The sequence below is a fragment of the Chiloscyllium plagiosum genome, unplaced genomic scaffold, assembly GCF_037043375.1.
Source record: "Chiloscyllium plagiosum isolate Xiang-an unplaced genomic scaffold, Cpla_swu_hap1 HiC_scaffold_9, whole genome shotgun sequence".
NCBI lineage: Eukaryota > Metazoa > Chordata > Chondrichthyes > Orectolobiformes > Hemiscylliidae > Chiloscyllium > Chiloscyllium plagiosum.
Window position 1 is genome coordinate 122,297,119 of NW_028270147.1, and position 18,949 is coordinate 122,316,067.

General features: G+C 45.7%; 1 pseudogene and 1 gene segment (V, D, J or C); both read left to right on the forward strand.

The window, feature by feature from the left end:
- The window catches only part of LOC122545411 (centrosome-associated protein 350-like), a 1,525,564-nt pseudogene that overhangs the window by 785,084 nt on the left and 721,531 nt on the right, over nt 1–18,949 (forward strand).
- On the forward strand, nt 2,073–13,523 carry LOC148149298 (Ig kappa chain V region Mem5-like). The segment is given in 4 exon segments: nt 2,073–2,139; nt 2,326–2,623; nt 3,034–3,065; nt 12,574–13,523. Coding segments are annotated over 4 exon segments (708 nt in total).

The following is an 18,949-nucleotide window of genomic DNA, read 5'->3' on the forward strand; positions in this document are numbered from 1 at the left end:
TGATGGCCTGAGGATCTCCTCTCTCTGCTGTGCCTTCATGGAATGAGCTTTGTGTCCAAACCAGTCCCCGGTGAGAATAGGCCAACAGCACAGAATTGCCTTTCTTTTGACAAGAATCTGTCCATCTTCCTGAGCGAGGCCAAACCCTGGTCAATGTGGGAAATGGGGAGTTACTCCAGGAAAATACATCCTTCTGGGGTCAAGGGTTAATGTCCATTAGTGGTGCAGAGCAGAGGGAGATTTATCCTGCATTCAACTGGCACCGCCCAGGACACTGTCAGAAAGAGAGAGAAGCGAGACAGAGAGAGAGAGAGAGCGAGAGAGTTTGTGTGTGTGTGTGCACGCGCATGCAAGAGAGAGAGAGAGAGAGAGAGAGATCGGGGGATAGAGGGAGGAGCATCTGAGACAGTTTGAGATATGTGAGGGGACCAAGAGAGAGGTAGAGGGAGATAGAAATGGTGAGGTTGAGGGATAGAGAGAGAAACAAGACATGACTGAGAGGCATGGAGAGAGTAAGAGACAGGATGGGTGTGACACCAAGAGTGAAGGGAATCAAGAGAGAGAGGTTAGGGTTGAGTGTGTGTGATATAGAGAGAGAGAGAGAGATTCGAGTATGGTTAGAGACAGAATGCTAGAAAGGGAGGGAGAGAGACTGTCGATTGGGATGCAGAGAGTGTGGGAGAGAAAGAGAGGGAGGAATAGAGAGGGGCAGATAACATTTGGATGCTTTCAATTATAGCGAGAGATGGAGTGAGTGACGGAGACAGAGAAAGATGCAGAAATAGAGATTATGAGACGGAGTGAGGAACTGGGAATGAGTTGGAGGGAGTGGCTTTGAGACAGAGAAAGAGAATATGAAAGAGATTAACAGTGGGGGAGAGAGAGAGATAGAGGTAGAGAGAAAGAAGTGTAAGGTGTGAGTCAGAAAGGGAGATAGAGAGAGAGATAGAGAAAGAGAGAGAGAGAGAGAGAGAGAAGAGGACAGGTCCTGGTCACCACATTCTGGGAAGAATGTGATTGTACTTGAGAGGGTACGGGGAGATTTCCCAGGATGCTGCCTGAATGTGAGCTTTGAGATAAGTTAGAAAGGTTTTCCTTGGAGCAGTGAAGGCTGAGAGGGGACCTTATAGAGGGGTATAAGATTATTTGGGGCAGTGATAGTGTGGGTAGGAAGGCACTTTATACACGAGTAAAGGACTCAATAACCAGGGACCGAGATTGAAGGTAACACAGACATGGACACACAGAAACTCGGAGCTGGAGCAGGCCATTCGGCCCTTTGAGTCTTGTGTGTCATTCAGTATGATCATGGCTGACCCTCTCTCTCAAAGCCATATTCCTGCTTTCTCCCCATTCCCTTCATGCTGTTAAAATGCAAAACAATTATCTCTCTCTTTTTCTTGAATATATTCAGTGGTAGAGAATTCTACAGGTTGACCACCCTCTGAGTGAAGAAATGTTTCCTCATCTCAGTCCTAAATGGTCTATCCTGTATCCCCCTGAGACTGTGTCCCCTGGTTCCAGACTCGCCAACCAGGGGAAACCTCCCCCCTGCCCAGCCCTGTTAGAATTTTATATGTTTCAATCAGATCCCCTCTCATCCTTCTGAACTCGAGTGTGTCCAGGCCCAGTCAAGTTGGAAAGTGAGAGGAGAATTGAGAAATGTTTTCACCCAGAGGGTGGTGGGAGTCTGGAACTCACTGCCTGAAAGGCTGGTTGACTCGCAAACTCTCGTGACATTGGAGCAGTGTTTAGATATTCCCTTGTGTTGCTGTAACCTCCAGGGTAAGGAGCCAAGAGCTGGTGGATGGGATTAGTGTCATCAGATCGCTGTTTAACAGCACAGACGCAATGGGCCAAATGGCCTCATTCAGTGCTGTTCACATCAATGACTCTCTGAGACAGTGAGAAAGAGAGAGAGAGAGAGAGAGAAGAGGAAGTGTGAGGGGCTGACGTGGCTCTCTCTGCCTGATGCCATTTACATACTGAGGAACACCCAGTCAGACTCTCACAGGCTGCAGCTTTATAAAGCAGAGCCCAGTGAAGGGAGAGTTTATCAGGAACCAGGCACAGGGACAGGAGCACACACCATGATTTCATACATCCAGCTGATCTGGCCCCTGGCATTCTGTGTCGCAGGTACAAATCTCTCTCCTTTCACCTTGAATCTTTAGCTGCTCTCCATTTCTCTTCAATTCCACTGACTTGTGATTGAAGGAAAAATGCTGAAACCGGAGGAATGCTCAGTGTCTCCAACAATCTCTCATTTGACAGGCTCATTCTGTGACAGTTTTGACTTCACTGTGTTTCTCTCTGACCCCTCAGGTATCAGTGGGGACATCACAATGACCCAGTCTCCCCCGGTGCTGTCAGTGGGACTGGGCCACACTGCAACCATCACCTGTACGGCCAGTCAATCTGTTAGCAACTATGTTAACTGGTACCAGCTGCGAGAAGGTCAGAAACCCTCTCTCCTGATCTATGCTGCAACAAATCGATTCACAGGAGTCTCCGATCGATTCACGGGCAGTGGATATGGGACCAGTTTCACCCTGAAAATCAGCAACGTTCAGAATGAGGATGTCGCTGACTATTACTGTATGCAGTATAGCAGCTCCCCCTACACAGTGTTACAGAGCCATACAAAAACCTCAATAGGCACAGTCCCACTGCCTGTACTGACACATCCAGTTACATATAAATGTAAATGAACAAACTAACCCATGCTGGATTGTCACTGTCCACTACACACTCCAGTCTCTGTGGTGTCCAGCATTTACTGAAGGCCTCAAATTTCCCTCTTACACTCCATCGCCACACGTGAAGAACAGCTGCAAAACTTAACATTGAAAAATACATTTGACAAACCGCCCGAGCCCAGCTGGACACAACCCAGAGAGACAGAGACAGAAACACACATGAATGAGGGAGAGAGAAAGAGAGTGAGAGGGAGAGTGTGAGAGTGAGTGAGAAAGGGAAGCAAAGAGCAGAGATTTTTGTACAGCCTCTGCACTGGGAGCTCTCACTGTGGCTTACGTTTGGGAAAGGAACCAAGCTCCGACTGAGTAAGTAAACCTCAATCCTCCATTATTAACCCTGTCAATACTGAAACACACTTTCTAAAACACAAATGCTGAATTGTTGAAGGTGTTAGTGAGAAGTTGCAGTGAATGAAATAGTTGATTAAGGAGCACTGTGTCTAACAGGGTGTCCAGCTGTATTTCTTTCGTTCCATTGTCCCTTTAAGCAGCAAGATATAAGTCAATTAGTTTTACTCACCATGTGGAGGAGCACTATCCATTTGCAACCTGTGGTCCCATTCCTGCAGCATGGAGTGAAATCAGTGAGTAGCCTCCTGCCAGTCTCAGTGTGTCGGACACGGGCAGAGTTTGATGTGAGCTCTGGCTCCCTGTCCCAGTCTCTGATCTCACTGACCTCAGCAGCAGCAGCAGCAGCACAGTGAGACACCGAGCTCCCACCTCCCCCAGCTTTAACTCTGCTCAATCACACAATCACAGAATTGTTACAGTGCACACGGAGGCCGTTCCGCCCATCCTGTCTGGACCGGCTCTCCGAATGAGCAATTCACTGAGTGTCATTCTCCTGCCTTCTCCCTATCACCCTGCACATTGTTCCTTTTCGAATAACAGTCTCATTCCCTTCGGAATGTTTCAATTGAAGCTGCCTCCACCACACTCTCAGGCAGTGCAGTCCACACCTGAACCACTCGCTGGCTGAAAATGTTTTTCCTCATCTCACTTTTGATTCTCTCACTAATTACTTTAAATCTGTGCCCTCTCCTTCTCAATACTTTCATGAGTGGGAACATTTTTTTCCCTATTTCCTCTGGCCAGACACCTCCAGATTTTGAATTCCTCAAACAAATTTCCTCTCAGCCTTCACTTCTCCAAGGAAGACAGTCCAAACTTCTCCAAAGTTTGTTCATAACTGACATTCCTCATCCCTGAACCTTCTATGGGAAGTTTTTTACCCCATCTCCAAAATATTCACATCCTTCATGAATTATTCCCCTTATCTATTCCCGTAGTCCCATTTGCTTGCATTTAGCTAATTTCCCACATACCGTTCCTGTCCATGTACCTGTTCAAATGCCTTTTAAATGTTGTTATCATACTCACCTCTATGACTTCCTCTGGCAGCTCATTCAATACACGCACCACCCTCTACGTGAACGAGATGCACCTCAGGTCCTTTTTGAATCTTTCCCCTCTTGCTTTAAACCTCTGCTGTTTAGTTTTGGACTCCCTTACTCTGGGGAATAAACCTGAGCTAGTCATCTTATCTATGCCCATTATCATTTTATAAACCTCTAAAATGTCACCCAGCAGTCTCTGACCTTCCAAGGGAAATAGCCCAAGCCTAACCAGCCTCTCCTTATAACTCAAACCCTCCAGTCTCGGTGACATCCTTGTCATCCTTTTTACACCCTTTCCAATTTAAAGACATCCTTCCAATAGCAGGGTGACTGGGAATGTGCCTGACCAATACCTTGGAGAGTCGTAACAACTCCCACATGTAATGCTCTGACCCAATAGAAGCAATTGTACCAAATGCTTTCTTCACCACCCTGTCTCCATGTGACACCAGTTTCAATCCTCTATGTGCCTCCAACCCTTGGTCTCCCTGTTTGACAACACTCCCCATGGCCCCACAGTTAACTGTGTTAGCCCTGGCCTGGTTTTTGTACCAAAATGCAACACCTCGCTATTATCTCAATATGTAATGTAAATGTACTCTCAAATAGCCTTCTTCTCTGTCCATGAAACTACCAATATTCGTGTCATCTGCAAACTCACAAACCATGCCCCCTATATTCTCATTCAATTTGTTTCTATAAATGATGAACAATGATGAACCCAGAACCAATCCTTTTGCCACATCGCTGGTCACAGGCTTCCAGTCTGAACAACCATTATCTACCACCACTCTCTGTCTCCAACCATTAAGCCAACTTTGTATCAGTTAGCTTGCCCTCCCTGGATCCAACTTGATGTAACTTACTAATCAATTGACCATGCAGCACCTTGTCAAAGGTCTTGCTAAAGTCCATGTAGACAATGTCTACCCTCTGCCCTCAGCTATCTTCTTGGTCATGTCTTCAAAAAACTCAATCAAATTTGTGAGACATGTTTTCCCACTGACAAAGCTTTGTGGTTATTCTTAATCAATCCTTGTCTTTCCAAATGCATTTAGATCCTGTCTGTCAAAATCCCCTCCAACAACTTACCACTATCAGACTCACCGGTCTATAATTCCCAGGGTATTCCTTGCAGACCTTCCTAAATATCAGCACAAAATTAGCCATGCTCCAGTCTTCCAGCACATCACCTGTGGCTGTTGATGATACAAACATCTCACCAAGGGGTGTCAAAGTCTCTTCCCAAGCTTCCCACAAAGTAGTGGGATGGAGCTGATCAGCTCCTGGGGATTTATCGACCTTTATGAGTTTAAAGAACAGATTACTGCAGCTCTTCTCCTGTAATATGGTCTCTTCTCAAGACATCAACATTTATTTCCCGAATTTCCTTCACTTCGATGTCCTTCTCAACCATAAATACTGCAGCAAAATATTAGATTGGTAACTCGTTCATATTCTGTTTTAAAATAAAATATGAAAATTCTAAGAGTGAGACATTTGGAGGTGATCCATGGGATATGATCCATGGTCATGACTTTACTCTGGATTGTCCTTTGTCCTTTTCCACTGTCTCCCTAAACCTTGTGATCCAATTATCACTCTTCCCTAAATGTCCTCTTACTGACACTCGATCTACTTGGGCCTCCTCATTCCCAAGATTCAGGTCTGGCAGAGCTTCCTTTCTGATTGGAATGGGAACACACGGCTGGAGAAAATTCACCCGAGCACACTCTCACAACTCTGGCCCCTCTCTGTCCTTCACACTGCTCCGATTTCATTCTATCTTCTGATAATTAAAGTTACCCAAAAGTATGCTGTGAATTTCTTGCAGATTTCTCCCTCTACATCCTTCCCTCTAGTTGGTGACCGACAGACTGCACTGAACAACCTGATTGCACCTTTTTTGTTCCTTATCTCAAACCAAATCCATTCTGCCCTTGACCCCTCTGGGACATCCTCTTTCTCCAATTCTGCACTGATCTTAACCAAGCCCTTTTCCTATCTTTGTTGAACACCTTGTATCCAGGAATATTTAACACCCAGTCCTGTCCTCATTTGAGCCTCATCTGTAAGAGCAACAACACCAGATTTCCACTTGGTAATATGCGTCTGTAACTCCCCAATCTTACTCCCCATACTCCACGCAGGCCCATACATGCACACAGTCAGTTGGATTTAGAAATTATTACTCTCTCCCTCACTGTGACCTGGCCAAATAAGTTACTCTTCCTTACTTTAGAGTATCCATCTCTTGCATTATTCTGTTTTCCTTGGTGTTCCTCCCTGATATTTCCTCCTGGTTCCCACAGCCCCCCCTTCCATGTTCATTTAAACCCTCTCCAACAGCACCAGCAAATCACCCCACAAGGAGCTCAGTTCCTGCTCTGTTCAGGAGCAACCCATCTGGTCTATAGAGGTCACATCTCCCACAAAGTCATTCCCAATGTCCCAAGAATCTCAAACGCTCCCTCCTGGATCACCTTTCCAGCCTCAGATACACCCTGCCTTATCCTTTTGTTCCTATCCTCACTTGCATTGGTCACTGGGAGTAGTCCAGAGATTCAGAATTTTGAGCTCCTGTTGCTAATTGCCTCCAGAGCTCCCTAAAATCTGACTGCAGGACCACATCCCTTTTCTCCCTCTGTCACTGGGACCACGACTGCTGACTGTTCCCCCTCTCCCCTCAGGGTGGGAGACTTCACACCATCCTGGAATCCCATCTGCAGCTGCAGAAACACCTATCGATTGCACTCACTCTTGAATCTCCTCTCACTATCGCTCTTCCAGTCTTCCTTGTGCCTCCCTGTACAGCTGAGTCACCGTGGTGCCATGGACTTGACTCTGGCTGCACTCCCCAGATGAACCATCATTCTCATCAGGATTCCAAACTGAATCCTGGTTGGACAGTGGGATGCACTCAGGGGATTCCTGTACGAGCTGCCTGATCCTTTTGGACTGTCTGCTGCTCCCCTATTCCCTCTCTCCCTGCATACTCTGAAGCTGCAGGGTGACCACATCTAGAAACGTGCTTTCCACGGCGCTCTCAGCCTCACGGACGCTCCGCACTGACACCGAAACCCAGAGCTCCAACTGCTGTCACTGACCACACTTCCTGAACTCATGGTATTCCAGGAGATGGGAAGCATCCTGAAGTTCCCACATGGAACAGGGTGCACACTCTCACCACTCCCTGGTTATCCCTTGATGAAGTTCTGATGACAAACAGCTCCAGCTGGGCTCAAATCCAGGCCTTTCTGTGTTCCAGGGTTTGGCAGAGTCTGTTCAAAAGACAATATGATAACAGAGCAGAATTAGGCCATTCGCCCCATCATGTCTGCTGTGCCGTTTGGTCATGGCTGATGTGTTTCTCACGACCATTCTCCTGCCTTCTTCCCATTATGTTTGATCGCCTTCCCAATCAGGAACCTATCAATGTCCGTCAGAAACACACATTGCCATCACCTCCACAGCATGAGTTCCACAGATTAACCATCTTCTGGCAGAAGAAATTCCTCCTCATCTCAGTCCTAATGGATTATCCCTAAAGTCTGTGGCTGTGCCCTCTGGTCCATGTTTCTCTGACTGGTGGAAACATCTCACCCCCGCCCACTCTATCCAGGCCTCTCAGTATTCTGTAAGTTTCAATGTGATCTCCGCATGTCCTTAAGAACTCTATCAAGTACACATCCACAGTCCTCAATCTCTCCTCGACAGACCAGGCTGTCACCCCCAGGGTCATTCTCATAAACCTCCTCTGGATCTCCCCCAATGCAAGCACATCCCTCCTTAGATACATGTCCCAAAACTGTTCACAATATTCCAAATGCAGTCTGGCCAGAGTCTCATACAGCCTCAGCAGTACACACCTGCTCTTGTATTCTAACTCAGTTGAAATGAATGCTAACATTGCATTTGTCTTCCTAATTGCCAACTGAACCTACATATTAACCTTAAGTGAAATCAGAAAGAGGACTCCTAAGTCCCTTTATGTTTCAGAATTCCAAATTTCCCCATTTTGAAAACAGTTTGAGTCTCTACTCTTCCAACCCAAGGGCATAACCTCATACTTTCCCACTTTGTATTCCATCTGTCACTTCTTTGCCCATTCTCTGAGCCTTTCCAGTCCTTCTGCAGCCTCCCTGCTTCCTCAACTCTCCCTGTCCCTCCCCTCATCTTTGTGTCATCAGCAAATTTAGCAACAATGCCCTCAGTTCCTTTTCCCAGATCGTTAATATATAATTAATTGTTACGTGAATAGCTGAGGTCCCAATACTGGCCCCTGCTGAACTGCATGAGGCACCAGCTGCCATCCTGCAAAAGACCCATTTATTTCCACTCTCTATCCTTGTCAGTACTGGGCCCCAAACCCCATGGGCTCTTATGTTATTTAGCAGCCTCCTGTGTGGCAACTTGTCAAAGGCCTTCTGGAAACCCAAACAGATCATGTCCATTGGCTCTCCTTTGTCTAACTTGCTCATTGATATTATTGCATATAATTCCCAGCTTCTCCCTCTCGAACTGCAGGGTGAATTGTATCACATTATGGTCACTGCCTCCTCAGGGTTCATTCACCTTCAGCTCCCCAATCAGGGCTGTCTCATTACACATCACCGAATCCGGAATTACCTGTTTCCTAGTGGCTCTACCACAAGCTTTTCCAAAAAAAGTATCTCTCAGACATTCCATGAATTCCTTTCCGTGAGATCCATTCCCAACCTGACTTTCCCAGTCCACCTGCATATTGCAGTCCCCATGATTATTGTAATAATCCCTTTCTTACATGCGTTTTCTATCTCCTGATTTATTTTCTGCCCCACATCCCGACTACTGAGAGGAGACTTGTACATAATTCCCATCAAGCCCTTTGCTATTTTGTGGGTCCTTAAGTTGACTCACACAGATTCTATGCTTTCCAACTCCATATTTCCTCTTGCTGTCGATGTAATTTCAGTTCTTCCTGACAGGGTAAACCTGCTCCTCCCACACACACCCCCACCACCCTCACACCTCTACCCATCATTAGAAACATAGAAACATAGAAAATGGCTGCAGGAATCGGCCACTCAGCCCTTTGAGTCTGCACCACCGTTCAATATGATCAATGCTGATTACGCGATCCATTATCCCATTCCCACTCCACCCCCATATCCCTTGATTCCGCAGGTTCACAACATCGGAATAACTTAACCCTTAATCTTCGACTGTGACCCCTAGTTTTGGATTTTCCTAATATCAAGAACATTCTTCCAGCATCAAGCCTGTCAAATCCCATCAGGATTTTATATGTTTCTGTGAGATTCCTCTCATTCTTCTAAATCCCAGTGAGTACAAGCCCAGTTGATCCAGTCTTTCCTCATATGTCAGTCCTGCTGTCCCGGGAATCAGTCTGGAGAACCTTCGCTGGACTCCCTCAATAGCAAGAATGTCCTTCCTCAGACTAGGAGACCAAACCTGCACACAATACTCAAGCTGAGGCCTTAATTCTGCAAGACATCCTTACTCCAATACACAAATCGTCTCATGGTGAAGGCCAGCATGCCATTAGCTTTCCTCACTGCCTGCTGCACCTGCATGCCCCCTTTCAGTGACTGTTCCACCATGACACCCAACTCTCATTGCACCTCACCTTTTCCTAAACTTTCACCATTCACTAATAATCTGACTTCCTGTTTTTCCACCAAAGTGGATAATCTCACATTTACCCAAATTATATTGCTTTTGCCAAGTATTTGTCCACTCAGCCAGCCTGTCCAAGTCACTCTGCAGCCTCTTCGTATCCTCCTCACAGCACACATTGCCACCCAGCTGAGTGTCATCTGCAAATTTGGAGGGATTGCATTCAATTCCTTTGTCCATATCATTTATGTATATTGTGAACAGCTGGGGTCCCAGCACTGAACCCTGTGGTACCCCACTCATCACTGCCTGCCACTCTGAAAGGGACCCATTTATTCCAACTCTCTGCTTTCTATCTGCCGACGAGTTCTCTCTCCATGTCAATACATTACCTCCAATACCAAGAGTTTAGTTTTGCTCACTAATCTCTTGTAAGGGATCTTGTCAAAAGCCTTTTGAAAGCCCAGAACACAACATCCACTGGGTCCTGAGGGAGGGTCACTCAATCTGAAATGTTAACTTCGATTGCTGTCCACAGATGCTGCCAGACCTGCTGAACTTTTTCATCAATTTTTGTTGTCCACTGATGCAGCCTTGTCCATTCTCCACTGATCACATCCTCAAAACCTTCCAGAAGATGTGTCAGGCCTGATTTCCCTTTAGTAAATCCATGCTGACTTGGACCGATCCTGTCACTGCTTTCCAAATGCTCGGTTATTGTATCTTTAATAACTGACTCCAGCGTTTTCCTCATATATAATTCCTCATTTTCACTCTCCCTCCTTTTATTAAAAAGTGGAGTTACATTGGATACTGTCCAGTCCATTGGAACTCTGTCAGAGTCAACAGAATGTTGGAAAATGATCAACAATGTGTCCACTATTTCTACACCCACTTTCTTAAATACTCTGATGACTTGCTGGCCCCTGGGGACTGACAAGTTTTTATACCATCAATCTTCCCAAAACCATTTCCTGACTAACAAGGATTACCTTCAGTTCCTTCTTCACACTTGATCCTCTATGCCCTCGCATTTCCTTTCAATAGGATGTGCATCCGTGGATATTTAGTTCCCAGCCCTGATCCCCTTGCAGCCACATCCCTGAGCAACAGGCTCATTTACCTTGTTTCATATACTTAATGCATCGAAGTACAACACCCTCAGTCATGCACTGACTGCCTCCTTCTCATAGTTATCTCCTTTAGAAATCACAGAATCCCTACAGTGTGGAAGCAGGCCATTCAGCCCAGACTGACCCTCCAAAAAGCATCCCACCCACCCTACAATTCCCATGGATAATCCTCCTAACCAAAATATTTTGTGACAATGGGAGGAAACCCAAGTAGACACAGGGAGAATGTGTCAATCCCACACAGACAGTCAGTTGGAATTGAGTCTGTGTCTCTGGAGCTGTGAGACAGCAGTGCTAACCACTGATCCACCATTCCACCCTGCGGTGCCTCAAGTTCGATTCCTGATCCTTTCCATACCCTCAATCCTATTACTTGGTCTGGATACTTTAATAACTTCTCCTGAGCTCCTACCTTCTTTAGTTAGTTTAAACTCCTCACAAACTTGATTTCCCTTGTTTTATGTGGTACCACTTCGTCTACATTATTCCGAATGGTTCATGTGTTAAGAGACAAAACCTTTAAGCTTGTTCTATATTGTTCTTCCCTGCACTTCTAAGTTTCCTCAGTACAATATGACATTCTCAATACTCTGTCCCTTTCCTTTTATTTTCTGGTAACAATCAATTCCATCGCTAACCAGTATTCCTCCCTTCTCCTTTAACTTTCATTTCCTCATTTTCCATCCAACTGTTCGAGTTACTTTCTCTTTGAATCATATTCAGGCTGATACTTATTCCTGAACAAACATCATTCAAAAATGTTCCTTGGTTCATTGTTGCTTGTGGGATTTTGTGTACAATCTGGCTTCCACATTTCCTACATTACAACAGTGACCCCATTTCAAACAAGTCCCACACGGTCTGCAAATGTCTTTAGGACAGCATGGATCTTTCTTTTCATTGGATGAACTGGGAGTCTTTCAGATGTGAAAGATGCTGTTCCCATAGTGCACAGTTCTCCTCCTGAACTACAGTTACTGCTATATATGTCCCTCTCTTTTGTGAAAACAGACCAGAAGTTTTCATGAGGAACCATTGCTCCATCTTCCACCACTGCACACAAGTTCCCTTCCTGCTCTCGAATGGGCCTCACACATTCCTTCATTCTCTTGTTCTTTCTGTGATTATAAAACATCACTGGGATTTCCCTGACTTCATTTGGACACATTTCATCCTGTCAGCTCTTTGCTTTCCTCAGGTCCTGGTAAATTTCACCCTTGCATTTTGTCTTTCAGCCCACTTTTACCCAATCCCTGCCCAGTTTAGTAAAATGGTTTTGTTCCCAAATGAAAACTTTCACACTTGCTCCATTGTTCTCCAGTTCCATCCCGACTCTCAATCTCACTGAGTTCTGATCACTGTCACTGAAGTGCTCCCCCATTGATAGCCCTTCCAGCTGCCCACATTCATTCCCTAAAGAATGATCCAAAACTGCCCCTTCTCTTTCACCATCACCCTCTCAGGGGCAATTAGGGATGGGCAATAAATGCTCGTCCTGTCAGTGACAGTCACATCCCAAGAAGCAATTTTAAAAGGCCCTGTCCTTTTATGGGGTCTGTTAGGTATTGAATACAAATGTTCAAATGGATTGTTTTGCCAGTGAATGTTACAGAGTTGAAATCCCTTTGAATGGCAGGGATTAAAATTATTTCTGTTGTCTTTCAGGCCGTGAGAACTCTCAGCCCAAGCTGACCCTGTTGCCCCCCTCCCCAGAGCAGGTCAATGCCAAGGGCACTGCCACCCTGGTGTGCCTTGCCAATCACTTCTATCCCGATGAGCTGGAGGTGCAGTGGAAGAAGGACGGTGCAGTCATTTCGGACGGGGTTCAGACCAGCAACTACCTGCGAGCTTCGGACAGCACCTACAGTGTCAGCAGCCTGCTGACCCTCTCTGGGTCTGACTGGGAGTCCAACGCTCGCTTCTCCTGTGCCCTCACCCACGTGACCCTCCCCTCTCCCCTCAGCAAGAGCATCAGGAGATCAGAATGTGTGTAGAGTGTTCAAGACAGTCCACAGAGGAGACACAACTTTAAATAGAACAGGGCTGAGCTGGCAGGACAAAGGTCATGGTCAGCACTGAATTTCAACTCTCTTCCTTCTTGGGATTGGCTCGGTGACATTTCTGAGGTTCAAGGGTTAAGGCAGGTCATTGGGATCATCAAAAGGAAGCTTTATTCTGTATGAAACCCCGTGCTGACCCTGTCCTGGGAGTGTTTTATGGGAACAGTGATGACTTGTGATGCCAAGTAAAACCTCTCGAAGACGCTGAAAACTGTCAGCTGTACAAAACAATGTGAACCTCTGAAATCTCTGCTTCAGTAAACCAGATCTCCTTCCTGCTCAGCCGCCAGTTCGAATTTAAGCTTCTGTCACTACTTAAAGGGACAGGATTCTTATGTCATTGAGAAAATCTCCACAAGTGTTTTCCTCAAGCTCCATTGTGGCTGTGAATTTGTGCAGCTTCCTCTGTCTGGGCTGTTAATTGCAGTCTTTTTTCTGTCAATGTTAATCTGGAAAAAGGAATAAAGATCAAGAAGATTCAGTCTCTGTCTCGTGTGTGCTTTGGAAATGGCCAGAGCTACTGGGAACCCTGCATTGATGAATATGATCAGCAGCATCTTGTTACTCAGAATAACAATTTCACAGGTTTTGGAAAATAAATATTCCTTAAATTAGACTTGGGCTTTCTTTACTCTTAAAGTGCAATGGAATGGGCCTGTGTGTCCCTGGAGTCAGATTGAGAATGTTAAATCTGGGGAGTGTGGGAGTCATGGCTGGGGAGGGCAGTCAATGATAAACTGGTTCCACCTTCTGCTGTCATATTCTGTAACCCCTGGGCCATCTCAGTGAGAGACATCCAGGGCTCAGGGTGGATTCCAGAGCAGATCATTGACCTGACTGTTGTGTTCCTTAGTCCACATGTGACTCCAATAATCTCACTCGAGGGCTTTAGTATCAGTGGGAATCAGTGGGGCTGAAATCTTATCCAAACAGACCCTCACAGAGCGGGGAGGCTGCTGGTGGCTCAGAAACCCCTTGGATTCAGTCCCAGATTCCACCGTGGCTCTTTCATTCAAACACAGCATTAACACACTGACACCACATTCAGAGGGCAATCCTGAGATGGGGCAAGTTTGGTTCTTGATTGTGGGGAAATGGGGGCTGGGTGTGAAATGTCCAGTCTGAAGCTGGTGGGGGTACTTTATAATGAAGAATAGAAACTGATGTCAGGATAAAGTCAGGTGTTGATGGGAGTGAGGAATATCTCAGTGATCTGTCTCCAGAATCCACAGACTACACACATCCTTCTGTCAGACCCTGAAGGCAGAGAAACTGCTCCTTGACACCCTATATTTCTCTATCTTTCCCAGAAAAGGTGAAGTATTCTCTGCCTCAGTGATTCCCTGGGACAGGACATTTTAAAAAGGGCTGTGGGAAGGGAAATGTTGTCTCTCAATGACAAAGCCAATGGAAGGATGTGGAGCTGGCTCTGTGAAATGTTAGGGCACAGAGGATGACACCAGAAGCAATTCAATGTTGTCACTCTCTCCTTTGCAATTGCTAAACTGGTAACAATTACTTTTTGCTCACAATTTGCTCTCTCGAATTTGATCCACTTGCCTTTCTTACTTTGCTTTTTTTTGACTTCAGTCTGTGGGTAGTTCCATCAAAACCCAATCTCCTCACACTCATCCTGGCCCCTGAAGAGATTAGAGACAAACTGCAAATGCTGGAATCCAAGGTTGACAAGCAGGAGGCTGGGAGAACACAGCAAGACTGGCAGCATCAGGAGGTGGAGAAATCGACGTTTTGGGTGTAAACCTTCTTCAGGAAGTGGGGTGGGTGGGAGCTGCAGATAAAGGGAGTGGCCGGGGCAGGGTGGTTAGGTGGGAATAGGTGGAGACAGGTCCAGGTTAGGGCATGGTTTGTCGAGGGGAGGGATAATTCTGGATTCATCTCTCCCATCGACCAATCAGGTCATACTCTCTATCTTTCTCAACCTATCCCCACCTCACCACCTCGCTCCCACCCACCCCTTTATCTGCAACTCCCCTGACACCTACCCTCCCCCTTCCTGAAGAAGGGTTACACCTGAAACGTCGATCCCTGAAGAGATTAGACGAGGTTATTTCATGGAATCAAACCATCGAGACCATCAATCCTGAAAACAGATTCCAACATTGAAGTCCCATTTGCTGGTTGCACATGTAAAGTCTCTTTCAGGCTGAAAGAAGGAAGTTTTCAATTGAGAAATGAGTGAGCTTAACCCAGATCCTGAACAACAGCACTTCAGAATGGAGTGATATAAATCAGAAGCAAATTAAATACAGGGCAGCTTGTTCTGCAGCTCGCACTCAGTGCAGCCAGCAGAGAGGGGAATGCTGGGAAGTTTGATCAGTGTGGGAGTTTGGTGAACTCGGGGAAGGAGTCCACCTTTGCTTTTCCAAAGTGATTTGGAACTGTCACTTCAGCTGCTGGGAGCCTGCACATGCACTTGGTTTGAATGAAACAAAATGGTAAACAAGAAAATAGGAATCTGGGAATTGTTTAGTATGAGGGAATGTGTAAATAGACTGCTTCAGGACATGTCCATTAGGGGAGGTTAATAAATGCAAAGTACTGAAACTTCAAAACAGAGACTGAAGACAATTACTGGACCAATGAAGGAATGGATATTTTTCAGTTGTAAGTAAGATCAACATTTCTTTATTGCATTGAAATGATTCAGGGTAAACCATCTGCAGTGAATGTATAAAACTACAGGAACTCCCACTCAGGGAGTTTGGAATGAAGGCTGAATTGAAAAAGCAGTGATATATCAGGGAGTGCCGGAGATACCTGGAGACTTAGTTCCAGAAGGAAGTTATAGGCCTCAGGACTGCACAGTTCAATTCCATGTGTAGTAAAGGGCAGGAGGGTACGACACATGAGGGAGGCAGATAGGGAGTTGGAGAATACAGTGGGACAGGAAAACCCCTCACTCTTCTAAACCCCAATGAGAACAAGGCCAGCCTTTCCAATCTTTCCTCATCACGCTGCCCACTCATACCAGGGATCAATCGGGTAAAATTCCTCTGAACCACCTCCAATACATTTATATTCTTCCTTCAATAAGGAGACCAAAACTACACACAATACAGTATTTGAGATGTGATCACACCTATGTCCAGGAATAACTGAGACATCACAGTCTCACTTTCTGGTCCCGAATCATGCCTACTCTTAATTTTCCCAGCGTTTTTACTGTCCATCTTTAATTGTCCTGGACAAGATGGTGCTGAGCTGCCTTCTTCAATCGCTGCAATCTGTGTGCTGGAGGTAGACTCATAATGTCCTTAGGAAGGGAATTCCAGGATTCTAACCCAGTGACGATGTTTCCAAGTCAAATTGGTGAATAGCTTGGAGAGGAACTTGCTGGGGTGATGCTGTCCTTGTCCTTCTTGATTCAAGTCATCATGGGTTTAGAAGGTGTTGTCTCAGGACCTTTGGTGAATTTCTGCAATGCATCTTGTAGATAGTACATACAAATGTTGCTGAATGTAGGTGTGGAGGGAATGGCTATGTGTGGAAGTGGTGCCAATCAAGCGGGCTAAAATTTGATAAACAAAATTTAAATAAAATAATTTAAAACAACCTAAAATGAAATAAAATAAAATGTTGCTGTTTTTTTTTGATAAAACATCACTGAACCCCAAATATTAACTCCTCCCTTTTACATGATAATGAGGAAAGAACTCTTGTTGGTGCAGTTTTTTTTAATCATCTCAGAATATTCAAAGCTGTGTGCACAGAGCAGTCACGTTCCCGGACAAGATGGTGAGGTCCCGCAGGCAGGAAATGAATGACAAGACAAATCTGTTTTGTTGGCTCTGTGCTCTCATTTCTGAAGTGGCTTTCAATCCGATGACCATTTTGACGATGAGGCAGGAACATTGCTCATGGAGCTACGGTCAGTAACACTGTAAACTGTGTGGCTCTGAAAGCCTGGGTCTGCATCTCAGCTCGGGAGAATATCAGCTCATTCATCAAATCTGTTTCTGCCCCTCTGCAGGCTGACCAGGCTGCCGGTGCCTTTCCAACACTCCCACATTTCCTCTTGTGTCACAGCTCATTCTCCTGAGGGATAGTTGTGCTTGGAGTCGAGAAGTGTGGGGCTGGGAAAGCACAGCAGGTCAGGCAGTTGTGCTCAGGCCGAGGACATCACCTTGTCCCTCTGTCAGATCCTCTTCTAGAAACTCATGGATCACCACCGCCCTCTGCAGGACAGAGGGGAATGGCAACAAGCAAGGATGGAGATGGGGACGCGAAGCCTCAAGTGCTGTTCTCTGCAGTTTGGGGGCACGCTTTGATAGCCGTTTGTTAGATCTTTGAGTATAATTCATTTTTTGCTGATCCCAGTGATAATCCAAACTCCACCTTTCAGTCTGACAAACCAGGGTTACCCATGTCATGGCTCTGTTTCTGGCCGAGCCTCCAGTCTTTAAAAGAGATGAATTCACGTCTCACCAGTTTTATCATTTGAATTGTATGCCATTTATTTTGATTTCTCCTGGGATGGGGCGTTGACGTGTTGGTTATTTGTTGCCCTTCCCGAATTGTCCTGGAGAAGGCGGTGGTGAGCCATGTAATATCTGGGAAGCAACTGACAGGTCATTCTCACTGGAATCGACTGGAATGAATGTGGGTTTATTCATGGCTAATGGAAAGAGTCATTACCCATAATCCTCAGCTGCTGTGCAAGTACTCTATAGTTACTAGAAGGCAGTTGTTTCTCTCTGCCCGAACAATACAAAGTCAGAAGTCACACAAAAGCAGGTTCTAGCCAACAGGTTCATTTTAAATCACAAGCTTCCGAAACGTTGCTCCTTCATCAGATGTACCCCAGTCCACCATCAGCATCCCCACATTACTGAACAGTACAAATAAACTGGGGCTTTGAGAGGATCTAACCGGCTCCATCTGGAGAATCGTGGGGAGAGAGAGAGAGAAAAAAAGAGAACAGCTTTCGGACCAGGATACTTATCGCATCGCAATGAAAATGCCCTGCATGCTATGATATATCCAAACGGAGTACTTTGGTGTGATTTTTGATTGTCTCCAGATTGTGCTTTTTTTCATTCTGTGATACACGTGGACTATGTCAGTATTGGGTATCACAAAGCATGTTTGGTATCACAAAGCATGTTTCCTCCATTGAACACTTTCCATCACACTCTCTCCATCTTGCTTTAATCCTTATTGACTCTTGGACACGCCCCCTACTCTCCCACTCCATCCCGGTCCCAGAGGAATTGATGGCCTGAGTTCATGACCCCGCACTGTGTGAAGATTGGTGTGAAGTGAGGCCAGTGTATTGGAGCTTGGGCCCCTACCTCAGGCCCAGGTGTAGGAGCCTGTTCAACAATCTGCACATTGTCCTTTTTCTCTTTCTGAATGAACTGGATCAAGTTGCAGTAACGAGCTGGCAACAAGGTGTCTTGTCTAAAATGTTCCCAGCATTAAATACAGAACTGTCTTAGTCACAGGAGACAAAGGGCAGTGATGGAGGGATAGTTTTCAGAATAGAGGGTGGAGACTCATGATATTCCACAGGGTTCAGTGGTGTTCTACATAAATTAATTGGAGGAGGGCATTGCTGGTCTAATTAGTAAGTTTACGGTTGATACAAAGATTGGTAGAGTTGTGGAAAATGAGAAGGTTTGTCACAGGATACCGCAGGATATAGATCTGCTTGGACAGAAAAATGGCAGATGTAGCTTAATCCAGACAAATGTGAGGTGATGCAGTTTGAAAGGTGATGTACAGGTGGGAATTATACCTTTAATGGCAGAATCCTCTGGAGTATTAATATGCAGAGAGATCTGGGTGTGCACGCTCACGGATCACTGAAGGTGGCAGCACAGGGAGGTAAAGCAGTAAAAAAGGCTTCTGGCATGCTTGCCTTCATTGGAAGGGACACTGAGTATAAGGATTGACAAGTTATTCTGTAGCTTTATCGAACATTAGTTAGGCCACACTTGGGATATTGCATGCAGCAATAC